This window comes from Hylobates moloch, unplaced genomic scaffold (assembly GCF_009828535.3).
Source record: "Hylobates moloch isolate HMO894 unplaced genomic scaffold, HMol_V3 SCAFFOLD_4, whole genome shotgun sequence".
Classification (NCBI taxonomy): Eukaryota; Metazoa; Chordata; class Mammalia; order Primates; family Hylobatidae; genus Hylobates; species Hylobates moloch.
Genome location: NW_026652279.1, coordinates 112480051 through 112502112, shown reverse-complemented (window position 1 = coordinate 112502112; position 22062 = coordinate 112480051). Strand labels below are relative to the sequence as shown.

At 40.7% G+C, this 22062-nt stretch overlaps 1 protein-coding gene across 1 annotated transcript; it reads left to right on the top strand.

The window, feature by feature from the left end:
• The first annotated feature begins 665 nt into the window (after positions 1-665).
• On the top strand, positions 666-21759 carry DLEU7 (deleted in lymphocytic leukemia 7). Its single transcript, XM_032150918.2, has 2 exons — positions 666-1170; positions 20817-21759. Exons 1-2 carry the CDS (start codon positions 712-714, stop codon positions 21021-21023), a joined length of 666 nt encoding a protein of 221 aa, XP_032006809.1. The 5' UTR covers positions 666-711; the 3' UTR covers positions 21024-21759.
• Positions 21760-22062: the final 303 nt, after the last annotated feature.

Sequence of the window (22062 nt, the reverse complement as noted above, 5' to 3'; positions counted from 1 at the left end):
TTTTGGGAGTGTCACAAAAAAACATTTAGGCTTTTCTGGGCAGTGCCAGGCCTGGGCCTTGAGGCTTGCTGATGCTAGTTCAGCCACCAGGCTCTCGGTGCTCAAGTGGCACCGAACAAAGCAGAGAAGAGCAGAACTTCCAGATACACAACTCCTCCTTCTTTTGTTTGGGGGATGCAAGGCCCTGAAGGCTGCTTCAACAAGTTTCTGAAAATTCCCCTCGGGTTGGGAAAGGCACAGTCTTCCTTTTGCAAGTTTTTCTAGAGCTCTTCGTACTTTCGCCCTAGAGTGGGTCTTTTGCACCCCCACCTCCCAGACCTCAGTGGTCATTGGCAGGCATCCTTCGAAGGAGGTGGGGGCGGGGTATCCCCGCCGATGGATGCGCCTGCACAAAGCAGCACGTTTTCTCATCAAAGCCCTGGAGAGAGGGAAGAAGCAGCGCTCAGCATTTCGCTGATTTTCAAGTGCACACCGAGCAGCGCGTCAGGCAGCTTTGGGTCAGAACACGCCTGATTCGGACTTCAGGCGAAGGCAGAGGCCAGCACGGGTCACCGATTCCGAGCCGGGGGCGGGGCCGACCACACACGCTGTGAGACCCAGAGGCTGTGGAGCCGCGGGTTAGAAAATGTGACCCTGGCGACCCCAACGCCCCCGCCTCCCTCGCTGCTGCTCCACCTGCACGCGGAGCGCGCCGAGCCGCCAGCGGAGGCGATGGCCAGCCCCGCGCCCTTAGTGGCCTCCATCAGCCACCAAATGGTGGCTCTGCAGACCTTGCAGCTGCTGCAGCAGGAGTGGGGCTGGGGGGACGGTCCAGGCGCCCCCGGGAACCCGCGGGACCCGGACCACGTGTCCACCGCTCCGGCCCGTCGCTCAGGCCCGCGGCGGGCCCGGTCGGGGCCCGGGCGCGAGGAGCAGGGCGGGGGCGTGGGGACCAGGAGTCGGCGGACCGCGGCGCGGGCGAACTCCCCAGAGGAGGAGGTAGTGCGAGGCGCTGAGGGGGGCGCCGAGTTGCTGCCCTTCCCCCGGGACCGCGGGCCCTGCACCCTGGCCCGGATGGCGATGCGCAGCGCGCTGGCCCGCGTGGTGGACTCGACTTCGGAGCTGGTCAGCGTGGAGCAGACGCTGCTGGGGCCCCTCCAGCAGGAGCAGTCCTTTCCCATCCACCTGAAGGTGAGTCTGGCCCCCGCCATCCCCTCTGGCGTGCAGGGTAACCTCCCATCCTCCAAGGGTGGGGCTGTTGGGATGGCGATGGGTGGATCGCAGGATCCCAAACACTGCTGCCCACTGTGATTCAGCCCCGGTGGGAGAAGGATGGGGGCGGGGGACACTCTGGGGACTCAGCAGGAGGGGCAGGGAGCCGCAGACCCACCTGAGGCCCGCCCGGCTGGCACAACCGAGACGCGGGGACTGCCTTGCCAAAATCTCCCCCTGGAACTCCCTCCTCTCTCACATAAATCAGCTTCCTGCGCTAGAAAGGCCCTTTCCACACGTGCAGCTTGTAGGGATAGAGGATAGCTCCCCCCACCCACTTTCCAAATTAATAACGCTTCCTCCAGAGCCTTAAATACACTTACTAAGTCCCTTCTGCCTTTTGTATGATGAAATCATCTACATTTATTTAAAGTTCCTTCACATTCATGAATCGCTATTATTTTTTGCATAAATCCAATTCCCCACAGAGCTAAGGGGTCTTTACAGAGTCAACCTACATTCTCATAAAGTGGGGTGAGAGCCGGGTGGGTTCCGGGTGTTAAAGCGTGAATACTAAATGCTAAACTCTTGCTAAGTCACCCAGCTCATATAGGTAGGGCACATTTCCTCTTAAGGTACCAAACTGTGTTGGCCAATTTAGCCCGGGAAGGGAGCAGCTGTCTCCCAGGCTGCGTGAGATTGCGGAAATCTGGGGGTCTGGGTTTCAGTCCTGGACTTGCCATTAACTAACCTAATTGGTTTAAGGTCACGAATCTCTCTGAGACATTCTGGCTTTCAGATTTTGACCAGGACATTGCTATATTGATTTCCCTGGGGCATCTAGCAGGAGTTGGGGAGGGGTGATGAGGAGAGCTTAGAATATGTCTCAAGAGTTGCTATTCTGTACAAGCCAAGGTTTGGAAAAAGTTGCTATACATTAAGTTGCACTATACACTGTAAAAGATTTATTTAAAATCAAACATTATAAGGCCTATTATATACCCAAATAGATATTGCTTCTCTACATAGGGGTTTCTCAATCTCTGTACTATTCACATTTTGACCTGGCTAATTCTTTGTTGTCGGGGGTTGTCCTGTGTATTATAGGATGTTTAGCAGCATCTCTCGCCTCTACTTGTTAGATACCAGCAGCATATTCCTCGCCTCAAGTTGATACAGCCAAAAATGTCTCCAGACACTGCCAAAGGTGGCGGGGGTGGTGGGGTGGGAGGCAAGATGAGAAGCACTCCTACACTCACTTTAGAAAGTTAGAAAATGAAGCTGCACTTCACCAAATGCTCTCCAATGTAAGATGTACTTTTTTTTTTTTTTTGGTATCACCAAAATTTTTTTTAATCCTGTCATTAAACTATGATACACCATTGATTATAAGTTACATGCTAATTTAAGGGATTTTTTTTTTTTTTTTTATTTTGAGACAAGGTCTACCTGTGTTGCCAAGGCTGCAGTGCGGTAGCCATTCACAGGTGCGATCATAACACTACAGCCTCGAGCCCTGGGCTCAAGTGAGCCTCCTGCCTCAGCCTTCTGAGTAGCTGCAACTACAAATATATACCACCACATCTGGCTGATTTCAGGGATTTTAAAAAAATGTGAATAAAAGTGCATTTTAAAATAGATGAAATATGAAGTGACTTGTGATGTCAGTAGCACATACAGGGCATAGGTAAGGCTGGCAAAAAGAGAGACTGACAATCAGTTTTACCTAAGGTGACCCTGGAAGGCTTCTCAGAGGAGGCAGCCTTTAAAAAAAAATACATGTTATTTCCCAGACATTAAAGGGAAAGGAGAATCCTTTGGTTAAGGCCCAGCAGCACTGAAAGTGCCTGAGCCTCTGGAGGAACTACAGTTAAGTTCAATATGGCAGAAGACAAAAACTGATGCTGGAGACACAAATGGGGGCCAGTTAGGCAAAGGCCTGTGTGTCATGCTGAGGACCTTGGATTGTCTTGCAAGCAGAGGGTAGGTAAATCACAGAAGCCTGGATAAATCCCAGAAGGGTAGGTTTCAGTTTGAAAGTCAGGTCAGAAGACAGTTGTCTAAGGGCTTGACCCAACTCAGTGGCAATGGACTAAACCCCGTGTCCTCCGCTCTGGAAGCAGTCCACTATAAACTATGCCATTTTAGCTTAACGTCACAGTCACTCCTACTTGGAAATCCTTTTAGCCCTTTCTAATTGACTTTTGATTCTAAACATTTTCCATCCTCCTCAAGCCTTCTTTATCCAAACCTCAACCCTCTCACACCTTTTCTGAGAAAATAGAGGCCAGTGGACAGAAATACCTTTCTACCTAAAAAATTGCATTTCTACTCATCTTCATTTTTGTCTCTAAAATTCAAGCGCTGCCCCCCATCCCCATGTATATTCATTCCACTGGGGCAAATCTTTCACTTGCTCCTGGACCTGTTTCTATCAATTTTCTCTCTCCTTACATTTTCTACTGCCCCCTCTTTGCTGACCCTCTTGGTCCATAACACTCTTTACTTACCCACCCCTTGAGTCCCCATCCTTCCCTTCCTTGTCATGAGCAAACTTTGAAAACATTTAGATGTATTGCTTCCACTTTCTAGAAGTATACAGCTACTGGAGTCTGCTGTTCACCCGCAGGAGGATAATGAGTTTTAGGGCCCCTGGGAACAGCCAGGGCTTTCGAGAGAAGCAGAGGGCAGTTTCTCTGCATGATTTGTTCCCTTGGCAGCACCTAGGAATTTTGCTTGGTTTGCTGTTTGCAGAATAGGTAATATCTCCGTTTGGTTTGTAGAGTAATGATTACACAGCACTGAGATTTGAGGAGATGGCATTCTGTCTTTCTGGGGGGCTGGTTATGCAGACTTAGCTTCCTTAATACTAGTGTTAATTCAAATGACTTGGAAGGGTGTTTTGTATATTTTTAAATTAGGAACATACAGATTTTATACAATAGAATGATTTCAGAAATCCTCGCAGGAGGATTCCTGGGAATGGAAATAACTATTTTGTATCACCTAGAAGTACGTGGGAACCTCCCCAACGTCAGATCTCTTTGGTGGTGTTACTTACCACAGAAGGTAGGAGGAAGACTCACTTGAACTAAAGCCCATGGTGCAGATGACAGGCATTAGAGATCCTGCAGTGGAGACAGCATAGCACAGCAGTCAAGTCCCATGGAGATTTCAAACCTACTCTTCCACTTCCTGTCATTGGCTCTTGGGTAAGTTATTTAGCCTTTTTGCCCCTCAGTTTCCTCCCTGTATAGTGAGGGCAATGGTATCTAACCTAAAGGGTTACTGAGATAATGCATTTAGTTAGTGGCTTCCCAAAGTTAATCTCCATCTATATGAGCTATTGTGATTATCATTATTATTACTGTTAACAGGTTGATGCCGCATGAATTCTTATTGACTGTTATTTTTGTGAATTCTATTCTTGATATTAATGAATATGATCCATGAACTCTGTGTCTACTTTTCTGGAACTATTGACAAAAACAGACTTAGGATGACCCAAAGAGATTTCCAGGAAGCCTACACTATCTAGAGGTCAGCTGTAGCCTCATGCCTAGTGACAGGCTTAGAGGTGTCACCAGTGAGTGACTCACTGATCAATCCACCAGAAGGTTAAGGCAGTGAAATTTGCAGGCATGAAGGCAGAAAAATTCTCACCACAATGATAACAGACATTTAAAAATAGGACTTTACTCTTTAATTAAAGCAACCAACACAATATTCCTTTTGAACACTTAGAAATGATCATACACATGCAAACACCCATGCAGTGAGTTTCTTCAGGGTGGATGAAAAATGCTTAACAGTACCGAATCTGATTAAATTTGCTGCGGAGACTAGATCCAACCAGCTTAACAAACATTTACAACAGGAGGAAACTGAGGCTTGGAGGAATTGAGGAGTTTGCTCAAGACCCTGCGGCTAAGAAGTGATGGGTTTTATCTAACTTATTCTGCTACATCACAGTGCTTGCCCTTAGGGGCGTTATGAACATCATGCTGAAATTGTGTATGTGAGAGATCTTAGGGGCCATAGTTGTACATGCTGTGCACTGTGTACACTGCTTGGACTACAACAGTCACATCATAGCCTGGCAGCTCCGCTGCCATAGCAAAATACCACAGACAGGGTGACTTAAATAACAGACATTTATATTCTCCCTGTTCTGGAGGTTGGAAGTCCAAAATCATGGTGCCAACAAATTCCATTTCTAGTAAGAGCTTCCTTCCTGGCTTGCAGACAGCTGCCTTCTCCCTGTGTCCTCACATGGCCCGTCCGCAGTGCGTGCAAGCAGAGAGAGAAAGCTTTGCATGTCTTTGGTGTCTCTTCTTATAAGAACACCAGTCCTATCAGATTCAAGCCATCTTATAACTTCATTTTATCTTAATTACCTCGCTAAGACCCTATCTCCAAATACAGTCACATTGGGGGTTGAACATATGAATGAGGGGACCACACAATTTAGTCCATAACACTGGATGATCTCTGTACCTCCTTCCATCGTGGCCACCTGATATACTGACAGAAAGCACTAGGTAAACTCAGGACATCACTATCAAACTAGTAACACTAGCAGGAATGCATTTGACATTTGCCACCTTAAGGGAGCATAAAGTGTGCAGGACACCAGGAGGAAGCTAGTCTAGGATTTTTTAAACTGCTGAAAATGACTAATTCACATAGGGACCGTTAGCCAAGCCAATTACAAAGTTACTCTGATTCAGTTTTGTCTATCTTCCTTTGAGAATTAAAAACATTTATAGATTCCAAGAGTTCTGTTCTAAAGCAAGTTTCGTGGAAATTGTGGCGGAAGCTAACTTTCAGAGGCAGAAGAACGTTTTTGCCCTTGCAGATGAAACCTGCCTGTGAGCTCACCCGTTTCAATGAGCGCATTCTGGTACCAATTATTCCCTCATGTTTGACAGTCCTTGCTGGTTTTCTCATTCTGTGGTGCAAGAGCAGCAGTCATAAAACTGCTGGCTTTGGCTTTGCAGTCATTACAAACTGCAAGCATGAATACTGACCTGTTCAGAGGAAGACATTGATGATGACTGCTTTTTTTCCCATTGGTAAAAAAAAATAATAAACAAATCTTTCACTTGCCCCTGGACCTGTTTCTATCAATTTTCTCTCTCCTTATATTTTCTACTGCCCCCTTTCTGCTGACCCTTTTGGTCCATAAACATGCTCAACGCTTTCTCTAAGTTCCCAGCCCCATGAGTTCGCATACTTCCCTTCCTTGTCATTAGCAAACTGAAAACATTTGAATGTGTCGCTGCCACTTTCCAGAAGTATCTATATTTGTTAATATCAAGAACAGAATTCATAAAAATGACAGTCAGTACGAATTCATGAGGCATCAACCTTTTAACGGTAATAATAATAATCAAATCTTTTTCCCATTGGGGAAAAAAGCACTCATCATCAATGTCTTCCTCTGAACAAGTGAAGCCAGCTTCTGCAAATTTGAGATTTGTGTCTTCAAAGATTATTAACATACTACTGAAGACATAAATGCTCACGGTTATATAATCAGTAGCCATAGCCAAGGTGGTGCTCATTATCTGTGACAAAATCATGCTTTTATGTTAGAAAAAAGGTGCAGTGACGAGTCACAGAATTTCTGTTATTCTCTCCCCCTAACCCACGGATACGGTGACTGCTCTAGAAGTAGCTTATGTATAGCTTTGCAATTTCTTATAATATGAATGATATGAAAATCAGGACATAAAAGCTTTCTGAAATGAACATTTAGGGAAAGATACTTCAGGAAAGGCCTAAAACAAAGCTACTTATGTTTGACATCTTGGTGAAAATGTTATAGTGTTTTATTTTACAATTTTTGGGTTCGCCTGGTGAGCATCCCTGAATCAAGTGCTTATACCCATCACAAAAGTGCTTTTCACTGGATTTTCAGCTGGAAATGGTGTGGTACCCAAAGCAAATGCATCAGGAGCCTTAGTTATTTGTATGCATTTCCAGTGGGTACACCACAAGTAAAAATGTTTAATTTCCTGTGGATGATAGACCTTTTAATGGTGACTGGCTAATACTTTGGTTCTTCATTGGGTGTTTTATTAATACACAGTTACACATCTATTGAGACTGACCTTGGGTTCAGGTGATGGATGACTGCTCTGGGCCCTGTGATTTGTAGTTCAAAGCCAGATGTTGATGAACCAGATGAAGTTGGGGCAAATCGTAATTCATGATAGTATGTTTTCCACAACATCCCATTAAAACAGAAAACATCACTCCCCTTTTATGTAGACATCCCGTGTAGAGGGTGCTAATGGGTCTGGAGAAGGGATTTGTGTTCTTTTGTTGGGCCCAGCACTGGACTGCTTTAGTGGAGAGCAACTTGCTGGCCAGGCAGAAGTTTATTAAGGACAGGCCTCAACACAGACTTCTTCCTTCCTTGCCTCCTTCCTTTCTCTCTTTCTTTCCTTTTTTTTTTCTTTTGAGATGGAGTCTTGCTCTGTCACCCAGGCTGGAGTGCAGTGGCACGATCTCAGCTCACTGCAAGCTCTGCCTCCCCGGTTCATGCCATTCTCCTGCCTCAGCCTCCAGAGTAGCTGGGAATACAGGTGCCCATCACCACACCCGGCTAACTTTTTGTATTTTTAGTAGAGACAGGGTTTCACCGTGTTAGCCGGGATGGTCTCAATCTCCTGACCTCGTGATCCGCCCGCCTCGGCCTCCCAAAGTGCTGGGATTACAGGCATGAGCCACTGTGCCCGGCCTCTTTTTTTCTTTCTTTCTTCTTCTCCTCCTCTCTCTTTCCTTCTCTTTCTTCTCTTCTGTTCTCTTTCTTGCTGCCCTCCCATCCCCATCTCTCCATCTCTTTCTTTCGTGCTCTCTGTAGAGGACATGAAGCCTTCAGGGAGAGCTAGAGGGGGAAATGTGAGAAGAAACAAGCTTGTGGAGGCCAGTGTAAGAGAATAAAGCTCAAGGTATCTCAAGATGTGACTGTTTGGAAAAGAGCCAACTTGTTGCAGAGCCGGTGGTTAAGTGAGTACGAGCTGATTTACAATTTACATAGATTTAGAAGTGATTTTGAAAGTGACATGGTAGGAGAAAAAAGCACAATCCTTGTGGATTTTTTAAATGTTATCTGCATTTTAGAGCCTATTAAGTCATATTGGGTTTCTGACTTTATTATCCACTGGTGTTGGTTTCAGAAAACAGGCTTTCAAATGGACTCTCACTGCTACATTCTTTTTGTCTTCAAGACTTCAGTTATGATGAGAGTGTTAATTTTCAGTACCAAGCTTTAAAAAAAGGCTTAACTTGTTCCGTTTTAAGATTTTGCAGGTGCATTTTCAGTTGTTCAAGAATTCCAGATGTGTGCATTCCTAATAAATGCACAATGCAGAATGCAGAATGCAGAAAAGTACACAGTGTGGCAGTTTTTCCGAGAGACCTCCCTCACAGTGGGTAGGAGAGAACAGAGCTGAGGAAAGGAGACCTCCAGCTGGGCGGTCTCTGATTAGCTCAGGGTTGGTTTTACATGGGGTGTAGAAGGTTCGATGCCTTGAATATCTTTCAAATAGCCAAGCCCTCTCAATTACGCTGCAGGGAGGAGGGATAGGCCAACAGGCCAGTCTTCCATTTGGATGCGATCCTTGCCAATTTTTGAGCTTTGTACCACTCATAACACTCAGTCAACCTTAAGAAAAATAGTGTGAAGATGGCCAAAAAAGAAATATGAAATGATTCACTTGTAGGCATTTTGTTCCATCCCCAAAACTGGTTTAGTGCTTCTCCCGCTTGCTTCCAAGAAGCCCCTGTCACCCCACTGGAGCAGCTACAGCTCTATAATTCCTGCCAGTCTTGTCTCCCACACTACATGGCTGAGCTTGGCTCTGTGAGCCATTACTGCACCTGGCATCATTTGGGATCTGGGGCGAGTCTGATGAGTGTTTGAGTTCTGAAATAGAGGAGTTAATTTTTTTTATTATACTTTAAGTTCTGTGCAGAATGTGCAGGTTTGTTACATAGGTATACACGTGCCATGGTGGTTTGCTGCATCCATCAACCCATCATCTACATTAGGTATTTCTCCTAATGCTATCCCTCCCCTAGCCCCCCGCCCCCCTACAGGCCCCCACATATTCCCCACAGGAATATGTGATATTCCCCTCCCTGTGTACATGTGCTCTCATTGTTCAACTCCCACTTATGAGTGAGAACATGCAGTGTTTGGTTTTCTGTCCCCGTGTTAGTTTGCTAACAATGATGGCTTCATGGCTTCATCCATGTCCCTGCAAAGGACATGAACTCATCCTTTTTTATGGCTGCATAGTATTCCATGGTGTATATGTGCCATATTTTCTTTATCCAGTCTATCAGTGATGGGCATTTGGGTTGGTTACAAGTCTTTGCTATTGTGAATAGTGCTGCAATAAACACATGTGTGCATGTGTGTTTATAGTAGAATGACCTATAATCCTTTGGGTATATACCCAGTAATGGATTGCTGGGTCTAATGGTATTTCTGGTTCTAGATCCTCGAGGAATCGCCACACTGTCTTCCACAATGGTTGAACTAATTTACACTCCCACCAACAGTGTAAAAGTATTCCTATTTCTCCACATACTCTCCCGCATATGTTGTTTCCTGACTTTTTAATGATCTCTGTTCTAACTGGCATGAGATGGTATTTCATTATGGTTTTGATTTGCATTTCTCTAATGACCAGTGATCATGAGTTTTTTTTTGCATATGTTTGTTGGCCACACAAATGTCTTCTTTTGAGAAGTGTCTGTTCATATCTTTCACCCACTTTTTGATGGGGTTGTTTTTTTCTTGTAAATTTGTTTAAATTCCTTGTAGATTCTGGATATTAGCCCTTTGTCAGATGGATAGATTGCAAAAATTTTCTCCCATTTGTAGGTTGCCTGTTCACTCTAATGATAGTTTCTTTTGCTGTGCAGAAGCTCTTTAGTTTAATTAGATCCTATTTATCAATTTTGGCTTTTATTGCCATTGTTTTTGGTGTTTTAGTCATGAAGTCTTTGCCCATGCCTACGTCCTGAATGGTATTGTCTAGGGTTTCTTCTAGGGTTTTTATGGTTTTAGGTCTTACATTTAAGTCTTTACTCCATCTTGAGGTAATTTTTGTATAAGGTGTAAGGAAGGGGTCCAGTTTCAGTTTTTGCCATGTGGCTAGTCAGTTTTCCCAACACTATTTTTTAAATAGGGAATCCTTTCCCCATTGCTTGTTTTTGTCAGGTTTGTCAAAGATCAGATGGTTGTAGATGTGTGGCATTATTTCTGAGGCCTCTCTTCTGTTCCATTTGTCTATATATCTGTTTTGGTACCAGTACCATGCTGTTTTGGTTACTGTAGACTTGTAGTATAGTTTGAAGTCAGGTAGCATGATGCCTCCAGCTTTGTTCTTTTTGCTTAGGATTGTCTTGGCTATACAGGCTCTTTTTTGGTTCCATATGAAATTTAAAGTAGTTTTTTCTAATTCTGTGAAGAAAGTCAATGGTAGCTTGATGGGAATAGCATTGAATCTATAAATTACCTTGGGCAGTATGACCATTTTCACAATATTAATTCTTCCTATCTATGAGCATGGAATGTTTTTCCATTTGTTTATGTCCTCTCTTATTTCCTTGAGCAGTGGTTTGTAGTTCTCCTTGAAGAGGTCCTTCACATCCCTTGTAATTTATATTCCTTGGTATTTTATTCTCTTTGTTGCAACTGTGATTGGGAGTTCACTCATGATTTGGCTCTCTGTTTGTCTGTTATTGGTGTATAAGAATGCTTGTGATTTTTGCACATTGATTTTGTATCCTGAGACTTTGCTGAAGTTGCTTATTGGCTTAAGGAGATTTTGGGCTGAGATGATGGGGTTTTCTAAATATACAATCATGTCATCTGCAAACAGAGACAATTTGACTTCCTCTCTTCCTGTTTGAATACACTTTATTTCTTTCTCTTGCCTGATTGCCCTGGCCAGAACTTCCAATACTATGTTGAATAGGAGTGGTGAGAGAGGGTGTCCTTGTCTTGTGCCAGTTTTCAAAGGGAATGCTTCCAGCTTTTGCCCATTCAGTATGATATTGGCTGTGGGTTTGTCATAAATAGCTCTTATTATTTTGAGATATGTTTTATCAATACCTAGTTTCTTAAGAGTTTTTAGCATGAAGGGCTGTTGAATTTTATCAAAGGCCTTTTGTGCATCTATTGAGATAATCATGTGGTTTTTGCCATTGGTTCTGTTTATGTATGGATTACATTTATTGATTTGCATATGTTGAACACTCCTCAGCAAATGCAAAAGAACGGAAATCATACAAACAGTCTCTCAGACCACAGTGCAATCAAATTAGAACTCAGGATTAAGAAACTCACTCAGAACCGCACAACTACATGGAAACTGAACAACCTGCTCCTGAATGACTGCTGGGTGAATAACGAAATTAAGGCAGAAATAAATAAGTTCTTTGAAACCAATGAGAACAAAGATACAATGTACCAGAATCTCTAGAACACAGATAAAGTAGTGTTTAGAGGGAAATTTATAGCACTAAATGCCCACAGGAAAGAGTGGGAAAGATCTAATATCGACACCCTAATATCACAATTAAAAGAACTAGAGAAGCAAGAGCAAACAAATTCAAAAGCTAGCAGAAGACAGTAAATAACTACAATTAGAGCAGAACTGAAGGAGATAGAGACATGAAAAACCTTTCAAAAAATCAGTGAATCCAGGAGCTGGTTTTTTGAAAAGATTAACAAAATAGATTGCTAGCCAGATTAATAAAGGAGAAAAGAGAGAAGAATCAAATAGACACAATAAAAATGATAAAGGGGATATCACCACTGATCCCAAAGAAATACAAACTACCATCAGAGAATACTATAAATACCCCTGTGCAAATAAGCTAGAAATTCTGGAAGAAAATGGATAAATTCCTAGACACATACACCCTCCCAAGACCAAACCATGAAGAAGTCGAATCCCTGAATAGACCAATATTAAGTTCTGAAATTGAGGCAGTAATTAATAGTCTACCAACTAAAAAAAGCCCAGGACCAGACGGATTCACAGTTGATTTCTACCAGAGGTACAAAGAGGAGCTGGTACCATTTCTTCTGTAACTATTCCAAATAGTAAAAAAAGAGGGACTCCTCCTAACTCATTTTATGAGGCCAGCATCATCCTGATACCAAAACCTGGCAGAGACACAAGAAAAAAAGAAAATTTCAGGCCAATATCCCTGATGAACATCGATGTGAAAATCCTCAATAAAATATTGGCAAACTGAATCCACTAGCACATCAAAAAGTTTATCCACCACGATCAATTCTGCTTCAACCCTGGAAGAAGTTAATTTTAACTCTGTCACTAACTTGCTGTGTTACTTAGCTACATCACGGACTCTCCCCAAGCCACATTTCTTTTCATCTATCATGGATTGTGGTGAGCACCGAGTGAGACAAGGTATAGAATGAGTCAAGCTTGCAGTCTGGTGCTGAGTAGGTGCTCAGGCGTGTGGGCCAGACCAGTGTTCTTCAAAAGCTGGTTTGCATGTTATCCAATGATTGGAAGTGTTCAGGGGCTTTACTCTGACATTCAAGGCTTTCCACACAATCATGTCCTCATATTCAACACAAAATTCTATTCTTTTCAGACTAGTGTTCTCCTTCTCCCTGACCCAGCCCCTTCTTGACTCCACACTTTGGCTTCTGTTATTTATTCTAGTTACAGGGGCCTATAAGCCAAATAATGCTTTCCTCCATACCACCTATCTATCTTGCAGTATCTAATGTAGTCCTTCCCACCTACCACTTCTCTGATACTTCATGCAAGCCTCCATTCCCCTCTTCTGCAAAAAGCTTACTGATGGCCTCCGCTTTTGTTGTTGAACGTCAATCTTATTTTTGTGACATTCCTACTGAACAATTGCAAATAGATTTCATCTCACCAATTAGATTCTAAGTTTCTACAAGGCAGATTTTTTTCTTTTCTTTCTCTTTTCTTTTTTCTTTTCTTTTCCCTTCCCCTTTCTTTTTCCCTCTCCCCTCTCCTCCTCTCCCCTCTCCTCCTCGTTACTTATCTCCCAACATCTAACAGAGTCCACTATAAGTTTAGTTATTAATGTAAAGGACCACTTAAAAAATACAAAGAGCTTCCATATCCATGAGCTAATTTGACTTTTGAAACCCCTCCATGTGGTAGCTATTATTGTTTCCATTTTACAGATGAGAAAACTGAGTGTTCCATAGGCATAATAGCTTGGCCAAAGGGGTAGAACCAGCATTCAGATGGCAAGTCCAGTGCTCTTGAAGGAATGAACTCTGTCTCCATCCCCCAGGTCTTTGTAACGGCTTGGAGAGCTTCCCATTCTAACTAACATCTGCAAAGTCCCTGTGCCATGTGGGGTAACATACAGGTACAGAAAGGCTATTATTCTGCCTACTTCAGGGCAGATATGTGCTAAAAATTAATAAGCCATATTGTAAAAACTAGAGCTATTTCTTTGATTGGATTGCCTCCTAAGCACATGAATTTCTCTAGTGTGTCCAAATGAATTTTGAACAATAAAAACCCAGCACTCTAGGAAGGAGTCACATGACAGAACGAGCTTTGCATGACCCCTGTGCTGTGCTTAAATTATGAGTGTATACATGTCTATTCTTCCATAGAATTGGGGTTTTGTGTTTTTACCATAGCCCTCATCGTATTGCAATGGACATTTGGTATATGATCTATGTGTCTCATTTCCCTCTAGTAGGTTATAAGCTCTTTATAGATCAAGTACCATAACTTATTGCCTTTTATCCAGTCGTGTGGTGGAGGCTTGATACACATTTGAAATAAATTTAACTAATTCATTTAGCTGAGTTAAACAGGCCAAGGCCATTACCCCAATAGATCAGTTGAGTCACATGAGAATATCTCAACTGGCTTAAAAATGTACATGCTGGCCATCAATTTGGACTGCTGTAGTAATCAATACATTTCATATCCAGAGTCTGAAATTACACAAGGCTTCAGAAGTTTCAAAACCTGCTTTTAGATTGCTCAACCATGTAGTTCTAATTCTGGTAAAGTACTCAAAGCATCGTGTAGGATATTACATCATTTCTGAGAGCATCTGGGATTTGCTAAATAAAAGCGGCTGGGAGGTTAGGCTCTGTTGTTGAATGGAAAGCATCCTAAGTGAAATCATCACCATTATTGATCATGTGAGTTTCTACTGAAAGCCCATGAGCCATTTAATATACTATTGCCTTAATGCTGTGACTTGTGACCCCTACGTTCCACTGCAGACTCAGCCGAAGTTTGGTCAAAGGCAATGATTATTGGATCCAGAGTTGGCCTTCAGACCTTCTCGAATGGTAGAGAAGCACACACCTGTTTTATTTTTCCCTACCCTGGCTTAAGAGTCCCACGGAAAGCCTATTCCTATTAATTTGTTTTCTTTGCTAATATATTTGAGAAAGGATAAAAAGGAAATACTGTACTAGAATAGTAAAATAAAGTGAGTTTGCAAAGCTTGCCAGAGATCTGAAGCTTGCCCAGGGCCTCAGGGACCAGTACAGCCCAGCAGTCGAATTTTATTGTACATGTAATTTCCCCAAGCGACGCCTTGATTCTTTACAGTAAAATGTGAAATTGACTTCAGGTTTTCGGCCCACAACTATATTTTTAAAGGCATTTTAGTCTTCTTTGGGTGATGAATTCCTTTGCACACTGGCTAATAGGCACATGTCAGCACACATTTTAGTGGTTCCTTCTATTTTGAATTTCCCCTTGCATGTTTTCTTTGATCCTTATACTTTGTACTTAGTGTTGGATTACTTCTATAAAGCAATCGGACAATTTTCCTTGATGTGGATCTTGAGGAAATAGTCCAGAGTGATTTTTCTCTCCTACTTTCCCATTCCCTAGCAGTATGCTTCAGCACACAGGCCAGCCCATAAGCTATGGGACAGGTCATCTACAGCAGGGATGTCCAATTTTTTGGCTTCCCTGGGCCACATTAGAAGAATTGTCTTGGGCCACACATAAAATACACTAACACTACTGATAGCTGATGAGCTAAATTTTTTTAAAAATCGCAAAAAAATCTTACAGTGTTTTAAGAAAATTTACAAATTTGTGTTGGGCTGCATTCAATGCCATCTTGAGCCACAGGTTGGACAGGCTTGATCTAAATAGCTCTTTGACACCTTCTGGGCAGAAATGAGCAACACGCAAAGGTAGGGAAGCAAGAATGCTTTAAAGAGAAAAGAACAAAAAGTATGGTAGCTTGCGAATCCTTGAGCATGGTATGGTTCTGTCCTGGCACCTAGCTCGCAGGTGGTCCTGCTGCCACTGTTTGCTAAGTTGAAATGAACATTGGTTTTGTTTCTGGGAGATGTTTTCTAATAAGCACTTAGTCAGAAACCCAGGTCCTTCTCAGTCAAAAAACAGGGTTTTTCATAGGGAGAAGAATAGTTTCCCTTTATAGACAGAATTAGGAAGGAAACTGTGGTCCCTCATCAAACTTTGGTTCAACTTTTAGTTCCTCCTTCCATTTTCTTTTGAGTGACAGTATCTGCTTCTCTTTTCCTACATTATTGAGTTGAATTTTTAGCTCATGGATTTTCAGGGATTATTCTTTATTTACATAATCATTTAAGTCAAAGCATTTCTCACTGTGGCTACATCCCACAAATTTGTGATATAGTTCAGTATAAAGTATTTGAAATTTTCAATTATTTTTTCACTAATCCATGAATTATTTAGAAGTGGATTTTCTAAGTCACACGTTTTGGGAAGGGTATCTATGCTATTGATTTCTCATTTATTTGCATTGTGATTTGCACGATAGAGTCTTTCTGATATTTGTTGAGATTTGCTTTGTGACGTTATAATGTAGTCAGCTTTATAAATAGTCCACATATGTTTGACAATAATGTATATTTTCTTATTTCCATTGGCTCAAGCTTGTGATTAGTGTTTTTCAGTCTTTCTCTGTTTTGTTGTTTGCTCTATCTAGTTTCAGAGGAAGCTAGGTTAAAATCAGCTTGTATGTGTGTAGACTGAATGTATGTTATGATTATCATATTAGGGACATACAGGTACAAAATTGTGACATCTGCTTGGGGAATCATTCATTTTATCGTCATAGTTTATTTCATCCCAAATAATGAATTTTTATGGTTTTATTTTGGCTTCTCTTTGCTTGGCATATATTTAAATATCCATTCACTTTCAATCTTTATGTGGTTTTAGTTTTAAATGTGTTTCTTGTAAACAGCATATAAAACCAATATAGTAATCACCATCTTCCAAAAGGTGAGTTTATTGCTTTGCATTTGTTGTGCTTTCTGATATGTGTAGGCTTACTACTACTATCTTTTCTAGTGCTTTCTGTTTACCTTGCCTTATGTTTGTATCTTTATTTCTCAAGTTTACTTTCTATATACATAAGGTCAATAATCTGTTTTTTCTTTTTCTTTGAGACAGGGTCTCGCTCTGTTGCCCAGGCTGGAGAGCAATGGCATGATCACTGCTCACTGCAGCCTTGACCTCCTGGGCTCAATGTGATCCTCCCGCCTCAGCCTCCTGAGTAGCTGGGACCACAGGTGCATGCCCTTTTGCCCAGATAATTTTTGCTTTTTTTTTTTTTTTTTTAGAGACAGGGTTTTGCCATGTAGCCCAGGCTGGTCTCGAACTCCTGGAGTCAAGCAATCTGCTTGCTTTAGCCTCCCAAAGTGTTGGGATTACAGGCGTGAGCCACTGTGCCCAGCCAATAAAATTTTAATTCATCTTTTCCCTCTGCTGATTTTGAAGTTTTATGTATTATTTCTCTACTTTTAATAATAACTCTTACATTTTTCACACATGTACCTAACAAGTCTGAAATTTATGAGCTTGCCACCTTTCTCTTGAATAATACAGTGCTTAGAGTGCCACTCCATTCGACATGTCACTGCTGTTCAGCATTTGAGAAACATCTTGCTCAGATGGTTCCGAAATGAACCGTCATTCATTTACCACATTTAGATGTCCTAAACTCCACGTTAGTTTTTATAATTTTTGTTTTAAACAATGAATTCTTTAGATTTATACCACGTTTTTGAGTTTCTTTGTTCACTGTTGCATCCTGAATCTCAACCACTTTCAGTTGAATTTCCTCTTTCAGAATTATGTCTTCAGAAATATCTAAACTGTGAGAGTCTATTAGTGGTAATTCTGCCCTCTTAAATAAGAGCGTATTTATTTTTCTCTGAGTTTTAAATGATAGTTTAGTAGGAATAAAAAAGAATTCTAGGTTGACAGTTATTTGAGGCTATTATTCCATTGTCTTCTCTATTGTTGTGGTGAGAAATCAGCTGCTGTGTTGTCATTCATTGAAGTCCATCTGTATTTTTCTTTCTGATTGCCTTTAAGAGTAATTTTGCCTTGATGAGTTTAGATTTGGATTTCACTTAACTTGTTCTCCCTATGACATATTTTACTTCCTTAATATAAAGATTTCTGTTTTGGATCTACTCTGTATAATTCTAATCCATTGTTCTCTTTGAATATTGCCTCTTTCCCATTCTCTCTGTTGTTCTCCTAGAAGTGTTTGTTGGACTTTCTCATTCTGTCATCCACGTTGTTCAACCTCTCATTCATATTTCCCACATCTTCAACTTGTAATCTTGCATTCTAAGGTATTTTTTTCATATTTATTATCTAGTTTCCTCATCCTGACTTTATATATATATTTACTCAGGTGTTTAAGCTGTCAATTAAGTTTTAAATTTCTACTATAATTATCATTTTTTAGAAGTGGATGGACTTCTTTTGCAAGCCTATTTTTTCTTAAAACACTTTTCTGATTTCTTCTTTTATATCTTTAATCATTTAAGGCACAGGTCCCTAACCCCCGGGCCATGAACAGGAACTGGTCTGTGGCCTGTTAGGAACCACACCGCACAGTAGGAGACAAGCAGTAGGTTAGCGAGCATTACCACCTGAACTCCTCCTCCTGTTGTATCAGCAGCAGCATTAGATTCTCATAGGAGCACAAACCCTATTGTGAATTGAGCATGAGAAGGATCTAGGTTGTGTGCTCCTTCTCACAGGTGGGAATTGAACAATGAGAACACTTGGACACAGGGTGGGGAACATCACACATTGGGGCCTGTCGTGGGGTGGGGGGAGGGGGTGGGATAGCATTAGGAGATATACCTAATGTAAATGACGAGCTAATGGGTGCAGCACACCAACATGGCACATGTATACATATGTAACAAACCTGCACGTTGTGCACATGTACGCTAGAACTTAAAGTATAATAAAAAAAATCTTAGTTCAATTTGTTGTTAAGAAAAGCACTAGGTGTTCCTGTTAATATCTGCAAGAATGATTGCACTTAAATATCATTGTAAAACTAGGGCTAAGAGAATGAAGATTTAACAGAAAAATTCCAGCCAGTCATCATCAGATAATAGGTGCCTAATACAACAAGTAAAATATTAGAAATTTTTAGAGTAAATAAGAAGGCCTTATCGAAGCTACCAAATTCACACCACACAACTGGATATTTGGCAGTATTTTAGCAGCAAATTTTCTTTCTTCTAATTCCCAGTTTTATTAATTACAGAATATCTTCTGAAACTATACCTGACAGTATCCAGTATGATCAGGAAGTAATTATTGAGATGATTTTTTTCAAGAATAGTATTTATTCATTCAATCATTCATTCAATCACTGAACACTTGTGGGCCATCTACTATATGCCAGCCAGAATAAGGTGACACATAAGTATTAGAAATTAGTTTCTTCTCAAAGTACAAATGTAGTGCATTTTCTCCTTTGTTCACCTTCAATTTATTATGAAATAGTCAGCATGTTTTGATCTGCCCTTCAAGGAAAAGATTGTTATTTTTTAAGGTGCATACTGGGTTTATTTTATAATTGGTAACAAGAAAATTTTGCCAATCATAAAATAATTTTTATTTGATAAAGCATGCAGAAATACTTAAGGATGACTAATTATTTGACTAAAATAAAAAAATTATCTCATCTCTTAAAAAAAAATAAAAAAGAGAATCTAATGCCTGATGATCAGAGGTGGAACAGTTTCATCTCAACACCATTTGCCACCACCAGCCACGGAAAAAAATTGTCTTCCGCAAAACTGGTCCCTGATGCCAAAATGTTGGAGACTGCTGATTTAAAACATATTTTATAGTCTCTATTTTAAATTCTTGGAGTTTAATCTTGTCCCATATTGCATCTGCTATATTGTGGTAGATTGTATTTTAAATTTCATATTTTGACTTCATCTTCAACATAGGCATTATGCAAAGACTATTGTAGGGCAATGGTTGCAGACATGTTTCCCTGGAATAGGTTTTTGTTTGTTTTTGCTATGTGTTCATGGCTATTTCAGCCCAGTTCAAAATTTTAAGTTAATTTCTTAGCGTGAGTGTTCCCAGGATGTTCATCTAGTACAGAGGGCAATTCCAAAGTCAAATGACTGTGTAATACAGGTCTTCTATTACACATTCTCAGGGACAACTTTACTCTCTATCCCAAACCCAGCCCAAGAGAGACTAACTTTCATTTCGTCATAGTACTGGTAGGCAGCTAAAATAATCTTTTAAAATTTTTTGGCTTCTGAGAGATTTCTCTTATTTTCTTGCAAGCTCAGAAAGGATGTTTGCCCTATTTTTATTTAGAATTTTAGGAATTCAGTAGCAAAGAGAATTCCTTAGGAAAACTAAGTTCTAGTTTTGTTGCCAGAACCAGAAGTCCAGGGGACGTCATTTCCCTATACTGAAAAGAGATCGTATATTCAACATCATCTTTGATGTGGAATCATCCAAATGTACCATTTATTTGCAATGGATTTTAGAAAATAAACCATTTAGGGATTAAAAATATTGAATTACCTCCTTCTTTTAAACTACCTGGGAACTGTTCTTTCTAAATTGGCATTTGGGGATTTCTTGAGACCATGTCCATTAAATAACAAATTCTGTATTGGAATACTGAACTACTGAACACAGTGAGTATGGGATAATAGAAACACAAGCTATTTGTGTATTTGTCACAGTTCTTCTAGGAACAAGTAACAGAAACTCAAGTCCAACTGGGTTAAGTAAAAAAGTGATATTTATTGACCCAGATGGCCAAAAACTCTTGGGGTTTATTGTTCAAGTATAGCTAGAGCCACATACTCAGAAAGTATTAGATTAGAATCTGGCTCTTTTAATCTCTTGGTTCTCCTTCTGTGTTGGCTGCATTCTAATTTGGATGCTATCCTTATGGTGGCAAGATATTTTCCAACAGCCTCAGTTAAAGAGGATAGCAGATCCTCTTTAGGTCTTGTCTAGCAGATATTCTGGGCCTGTGGCCTATTGGCCTTGGCTTAGATAATCTGTCCATTCTGATCAGTCCACACTGTGATTGGCCTGGTCCCTGGAGTTGTGATCAGCTTTGGTCCAACTGCATAGGCTAAGAATGGGGTGTAGTTTTCCAAGAAAAAAAAAAAAAAAAAACACAGAGTGCTGTCACCAGAAGAGAAAAGAATGGAAGCTGGGTAAGCAAAGTACAACAAATGTCCCGCATAACCTATCTAATTTCTTGTTTGTGTTTGTTGTTCATTTCAGGATAGTGTTGAGTTTAGAAACATCTGCAGTCATTTGGCTCTACAGATTGAAGGACAGCAGTTTGACAGAGACTTGAATGCTGCCCACCAGTGTTTGAAGACAATAGTCAAGAAGCTGATTCAGTCACTTGCTAATTTTCCTTCAGATGCCCACGTGGTAGCCTGTGCTTCCTTGAGACAGATCTTACAGAATCTCCCAGACATATGAGTGTTAAAGGCATCGGGAGTAAAACCACAGCCAGCACTGTTAAGAGAACTAGATACCTTACCTTCCTAATTGAGTCAGCAGACAATGGATGTTTTTATATCCAAAGGGGAAAGACTTGATGGTACGTGGAGCAGTCTGACCAGTGGCATCTGTAGCCTTCAGGATTATAGCATGTTAATGAAATTTTTTTAAAGCAGTAGTTCATATTTTTAAGTATATTGACCTATTTGCCGACTTTCTGATTGAAATACATTCTACTTTGTGAAACTGATTTGATTATGTATGTATATATTTATTCATATTATTAGTTTTTATTGAATGATACCTTAATTTGTATTCATATTAATGTATGTCTAAAGGGTTTAATGTGGTTATTTATATAATTACAGTTCCATGGTTCTTAAAATTACCTTGAATAAATATTTGATAATTGCTATGTTCTATTAATACTTACTGGACACTTCCTTTTATAAGAACGACCTTTGTAGGCCTATATGTGTCAGTAATTATGAGTTTCAACCCTGACATTAATAACTTACTGTTGAGCAGGGAAGAGTTGCTTCTAAACCTTGTGCTTTTATATACTAATTTAAAAACTTAAAGTGATAGTGAGCTATGAAGTAGCAATCATGTATGATATGTAAATACAAAGCACAGTATTATTAAAGTCTCATGTGGAAAAGTCTAGCTTTTACTGTTTCTAAATATTCTGATTGAAGTAGGAAATTCTTTAAAAAAAAGGGAAGGAGTGGATCTACTGGCAGGTTTCCCAAACCGTTTAGAGCCAGGAAGAGAGAAGGTGATTTTTTTTTTTTCAACAACAGTCCACACATACTTAGGAAAAACCAAATTTCTTGTTGTTCAATGATGACTGTGTTGAGAGCCAAAGTAAAATGCTATTTTTTCCCTTAAAATTTTAATAGAAACAGCAACAGATTTAGAAAAAAAAGATTATAGTGATTATGTGCAGCTTGTTTTCTGAAAGAATCATCAACTGGGTCTGCGTGGCGGGAGTACAGTACTATTTCTAAGGTGTTAA

Bases quoted from the DNA above. Each gene is read 5' to 3' on its own strand.
- DLEU7 (XM_032150918.2), top strand. From the start codon at position 712: ATGGCCAGCCCCGCGCCCTTAGTGGCCTCCATCAGCCACCAAATGGTG. The intron at 1,171-20,816 runs GTGAGTCTGGCC...TGTTCATTTCAG, and splicing joins CCTTTCCCATCCACCTGAAG to GATAGTGTTGAGTTTAGAAA.